A 6,184-nucleotide genomic window follows, 5' to 3' on the forward strand; every position below is an offset into this window, starting at 1 on the left:
GCTAGTTAATCCTTAGAATATAATGTAGTTGTTAGTGTTCACTAGTAATCAATCTAGCATTAAGACAGATAATTATACTAGTTGATTATTACAAAATATTTAAGTTACCTTTAGCTATCTTCAGTATTTAATTTATCATTAAGATATATATAGTACTAGTTAAATCTTAGAATATAATGTAGTTGTTAGTGTTCACTAGTAATATAAAAGTTTGTTAATGAAGTTTCAAGTTTATACATTGACTCATTTAATTAAAGTTGAGGAGTTGCTAGCTAACATATTTGATATTCCATACATTAAAGTCTTTACCTTACCAAAAACGTATTACATAATTGACCGATGTTTTAAGGATTTTTTCTACATTTGTTGCATTTAGTAATGTGGTATACCCAGGGTGTTTTTTTTTGAAGTGGCAATACATTTTATTTTATGAATAAATTTTAAAACCAAGGTATGACTCCTAAAAATATAATCAACAGAAGTTTCAAGAGAAAGTAAAGCTGTTTACAAATAATTCCTAACTGAAAATATATTTTTATTTCAGGCATTTCAGCTGTTAATTTCAGGCAGTGAAAAATCCAACACCAAAATTCTGTCAACTGTTCATGCAGATCAAGATGAAGGGCCAATATTCTCAAAGTATGAGGGTTTTTACTTCACATCAGACTATACTCTATTTTGTATTAATAATAAAATAAGTTTTAAAAATATCTGTAATGGAGTTTTCGAGTGTAGTGTGGGAATGCTATAAACTTGAAATCATTTACCTCATTCCAAATCTATATATTTAAGGTAGACAGTGGATGAAGAGCAAAACAAAACGTTCTTTTCTAACTTATGCAATGACTAACGAGTTGTAAGAGCTTTCAGTATAATGAAAACATTTCAGTTTTGGCAAATAACCTTCATTCTTTAAAGCAAGTCTTATAGTTACTGTTAATTAGAGATAGAAGTTTCTTATGACTGATTGGTTCTATAATGACACTGTAATAAGAAGCTGACTTCATAATTTCAGCTTAGTCGTGTTCTTACATCACGATAATTAAGGTTTTGTGGTAGTATCTATGACTGTAATGAGAAGAAACTTGAAATATGCTAAATGACCAACTTTTCCAAATTACAAAGGCTAAATAGTAAGTTTGTTTTTATCATTTTATTCATCCGTTTTGTTGTATTTATCAATAGGATGAAACATCGAAGCTGGACCTTGCTAAGTTCACCTGGAGTAGTGACCACAGTGATCTTATTTGCCAGTGTTGGATTGCGACCAAATATGAAGTCATTCGAATTGTAATATACCGAAATAGAAGTTAACTTGTCTTATTTATTAATCTTAAACGGTCAATTTGTTTTAAAATACAGCAGTGTTGACTGATCTTGTTTACATGTTGTACAGCTAGAAACATAGATTGGTTTTATGTACGTAGTGAATGCTTATTATAGTAAAAAAAGCCATGCATGATACACGAAATAAAAGCAAGACAAAACTATTTATTGATTTATATGCATGAACATATTTGATATTGAAGTGAGAGCTTTAATTAGTGATTATTTACACATTTAATATATGTAAAAAGTAATAATCGCTATTAGTAATTTAAACTGTCAGTACGTATTGAAGTTCTTGATTTGGCATTCACGTAGAAATAAAATATCTTTATCAACTTTCAAGTCATTTATTTATCACTATTTTGTGTATTTGTAAAGTTATACATTGAGCTATAAGAATGAAATTCAAGTGTTTGTTTTGTTTTTCCTGCTCCACAAAGAAATTGCGTTGGTTATAACTTTCCACTTTAATTGTTTTTAAAATTCTGACTGAAATAAAATATTTAAAGCTTAATGAATCTGGTCTAAGTAAAATGTTTAATTTCTGTGTTTTAATCTCATTTCTCATCATTAGATAGTCTAAATGTGTAACAGTATACAGAAGACAGTAACTGATGCTAAAGGAATTTCACAATACTTCAATATAACGTTGCTATATGCATTACTTGTCATTGCCCCTTTTTTTCCAATATAAGATATTGCTTCAAATTAGTCTAGAGCTAATGATAAGGGATTGTAATCCATAGGAGTAAACTAAAAAAAACAAAAACATTCTTTTCTTTCGGTAGGTTACTAAGAATATATATCTTACAGAACATTTTGAGGAGATAACATATGATATTATATATTGATATCACTTTTCGCCTTTTAAGATATTATAACTAAAATATTCACTTTATTATTAATTTCATATGGCTAATGAATTTTCTTCATCTTCCTTTCCTTCATCTTCCTCAAACTTATACTTTTCTCTTGCTATCAACTCCTCATCTTCTGACCAATTATGTAATATCATTCCTTACCAATTAACATATCTACATACAATAACTTTTAAGAATACTCTGGCCTCATTTACAGTACTGGAGAATGAATGTAAAATTAATTCATCGTGAAGTGAAGAAAAAGGGTCATTGGCCACTATTCAGTTCTTCACATTATATATCCGCACAATAATAGATATATAATAAATAAACTTAATATTCCGAAAGTTGTTTAATCTCGAAGCCTAACTTCAAGGGAGGTCCAGTCCAATATACACTTTGATCAACGTTTGTTATTGGATTATTCTAGTTTCGGAAAATTCATTCTCCAGCCGTAACCCTGAACACAAGTTAACCAAAGAGAGACAAGCTGGACCTATATCATAGTGAAAATATCAACCATACTGTTGATGTGAACGTACTTTGTAGTCAATATGAGAAAAACCTATACACTGGATAGGTGAAGTGAAGAAAAGGTGTCATTGGCCACTATTCAGTTCTTCACATTGCATAATCGTTATTGAGAAGGAGAGCCCAAGTATTCTTGGTTTCCTCTTACCGTCATCATTTGATCACACAATTAACCAATGTCAAGATGAAATGTATTTTTAGCTATTCCAGCTTAAGATTATATATGTGTGTGTGTGTTTTAATTCGAATTCAAGCACGTACACAATCCTGTGAAGACAGCACAATTTTATTAACAATAGAAAAATTAACTTACCAAGTTTATATAGACAAAAAAAAAAGATTCATTTTCTTCAGTAAACGTGTTCCTTTCTCAGGCTTCTTTAAACATATTTATGGTTATTATTGGACTATTATTCAAATAGGATTATTTCATCTGTTGCGAGGACGTGTTTTATAAAGATATTGCCAGCTTCAATGAGGTTGTTATCGTGGATCTAAGTTATAGGCACAACATGGACATCAATTCTCCTTTATTTTTCTTATATGAATATAAATAACATTTACAATCCTTTCATATCTCTGAAGTTATTGATTTTTTCTAATATCCGTATTTAAATAAATGTTATCATTCAGTGAAATTCAAGAAAATATAAAATCTTTCAAAAGTTTTACGCTAGTTAAAATTTAAACTTATAACATCTCCTAAGTCTAAATTGATTAATTTATCAACTATTCTTAATCATGCAATGAATTATACGTTAATAGTCATCTTGTTAGTAAATATTACAACATTTCATCCTTAACTAAAAGAAAGATTAGAGTATTAACTTTTCAATTTACCTACAGTAATTGAAGGAAGAAAATCTATTTCTCTCCATATAATATATATATGTTATGAGAAAAGAAGTAAATAATTAGTTAATGTAAAGTATCATCATTCGTTATCTTCACTGAACTGACGTCTTCTGGCAAAATCTTCAACAATCAAGTCAGTACTCATTTCCCTGCTCAATTGCTTCTTCATTCTTGCTTTTTCCTGCTGTGCTTTACTTTCTTGGCTACCAGGGACCACAGGGACAGGCTCAGGGTTGGCTAGTTTGAAGGAAACATCGGCAACAAGCTCTCCTCCGATGGCACCCATGTAGAGACGAACTCTTATGACATACGATATGACAATGCCTATAGCATCTCCAGTAGAGTTAAGAGTGGAAGAGGCCAAGTTAGTGTCTCCTTCTTTGAGCATTCCATCAAGAGCAATTCCTCGTTTGTCTTTATTCTGGGAAGCCAGAGGCAGTAGAGTATACACTTTGGACAATGTTGCTCCTGGTGTTATTGGGCATCCTTCCTTAGATTCGATACTGCTTATGGTCTTATGAAAGTGGCCGTTAACCATGGTGACCTCTGTGTTCTGGACCACAGCAACTTTAATGTTCTTTACTGTTTTCTTGGAGTAGTTAGAAATAGTAACGTTAGCACTCACCTTATCTCCGTGAAAATAAAGTTCTTTGTCGAGGGTCACTTCCAACTGCAATTTGCCAGAGCTCATCATAAAACCTTTACTGACCAGAGCGCTAGGCTGTTTAGCTAAAGGACTTGGTTTAGCATACTGAAGTTTACGAATAGCCATGGAAACGGAATTACGTTTGTGAGGCTTTTCGTCTTCAGTTTCGGCAATAAATAACTTCAATTCGTATTCCACACCGAGAGGTCGTCCTTGATCCTCGGATCCTGGTTGAAGAGTAACAGAGGGCGGGGCATTTTCTGGCAGAGCAAAAGTAAATGGGTGAGCTAACGTTCCCAACTTACGTACTAGACGATTTTGGAAATCGGAAGGTGCTTCATTTTTTTTCGTAGGGAAAACTTGTTCTAGGGCTAAGTAAAGTTGTCGGCTGAAGTGGAGACCCATAACTTCGTCCTCTTCTCGTCCATACCTGAAGGTGGTGGTCACTTGTCCAAAAACCTTTCTTCCCTTGAGATACTCATTGTCCACTAAAAGAACGCCTTCAACCGGTTCACAGTAGCTTCCATGATCTCCAAAGTCACGTTTGCCGAGGTAAACAGTAATTTTACCATTAGGGGCGGTTTTTTTGAAGACCTTGACAGCAACAATGTAAAAGAGAGACAGTAGGGGAATCATTGGGCTGCCGTTTTACTTTATTCTAATAGCACTAGTGAATTCAAGTTGTGTTTTCTAGGTTGGCCTGTCTTTATATACTGGTTTTCAAACGCAATATGTTTAGCTAATGTCATTTTCCTGACATCAGCACTAGCTGATTAGTGAGATAAGCTATAGCGTTGCAGAAAAGCCAGCGTTATAGGGTTTCATCTTCGGCCAGACCTGTACTTTTTCGGTACACGTACTTTTTGTCGTATGTTTTGATATTTGGGTTGGATGAATCGTATGCACTAAGGAATTGTGGGTAAAACGGAATATTGAGAAGGCTAACTATCGTTTTTCATATAGAGTGGTTCCGCTGGAAAGTAAATTGGAAGATAGTGAAGAAATAATTTTGATAGAATATAATTAAAGTAAAACCCACATAGATATGACGATCATGGGCGTCCGCAGAAAGTTTTCCAGGGGGGAGGGGGCAAGGTAGTTGGAAATTGTGAATTAAATAAAAAAATCATATACATATTCCGAATGAATAAAGAAAGAATTATGCCCCCCCCCCCGCGGAAACCCATGATTACGATCTACCGAAAATATTAAAACTCTTGTTTCTGGTCATTAAAAATATTTTTTATTGTTTTTTTAGATTCTTATCCATTTATACCATAAAAGAAACATTTGACATATTGAACCTTTTTTTATTTTGAGTTTCCAAATATTCGTATAATAGATATTAAATGACGAAATATATAGAAAAACTGAAGGCTGGAGAGTGTACGAAAGTTGGGTTGTTAAACCAAAGGTAATGTTTTAAAAGTTTTTGTAACACTTTCATTTCATGGGCTAAAGATATTCACGTGCCAAAACAACTGTTAAAAATTACAACAAGTCCACGATTTACTTCGTTTGCTCTCAAAGTTTTGTCTCTCTTCCAAACAATTGTTGGTTTATTTGGTTGTTATTAAGGTTAAAGCTACATAATGGGCTACCTGTGATCTGCCCATCACGGATATCGAAACCGGATATTTAATGTCGTGAGCCTGCAGAATTATCGTTCAGCCAAAAATGCATTACAATATAAAACCACTAACAAACTTTTCCATGCAGCGAGCCCCCCAGTAGCACAGCGGTATGTCTGCGGACTTACAACGCTAGATACCGGGTTTCGATACCCGTGGTGGGCAGAGCACAGATAGCCCATTGTGTAGCTTTGTGCGTAATTACAAACAAACAAACAAACCATGCATCGAATTATTAACTTCCATTAAACGTAATGTCCCATAACAATGCCAAAGAGAAACATATGATGAGGCCTAGTGGTTAGTGTTCATGGACTGTAAATCCGAGGGTT

The 6,184-nt window shown here is 33.4% G+C and overlaps 1 protein-coding gene across 1 annotated transcript; it reads right to left on the reverse strand.

Annotated features, from left to right (window-relative positions):
- Nucleotides 1–3,234: 3,234 nt before the first annotated feature.
- LOC106458650 (arrestin, lateral eye) lies at nucleotides 3,235–4,891 on the reverse strand. The gene is given in 1 exon segment (NM_001314081.1): nucleotides 3,235–4,891. A coding segment is annotated over 1 exon segment (1,203 nt). The 5' UTR covers nucleotides 4,858–4,891; the 3' UTR covers nucleotides 3,235–3,654.
- Between the last annotated feature and the right edge of the window lie 1,293 nt (nucleotides 4,892–6,184).

The sequence above is a fragment of the Limulus polyphemus genome, unplaced genomic scaffold (assembly GCF_000517525.1).
Source record: "Limulus polyphemus unplaced genomic scaffold, Limulus_polyphemus-2.1.2 Scaffold496, whole genome shotgun sequence".
NCBI lineage: Eukaryota > Metazoa > Arthropoda > Merostomata > Xiphosura > Limulidae > Limulus > Limulus polyphemus.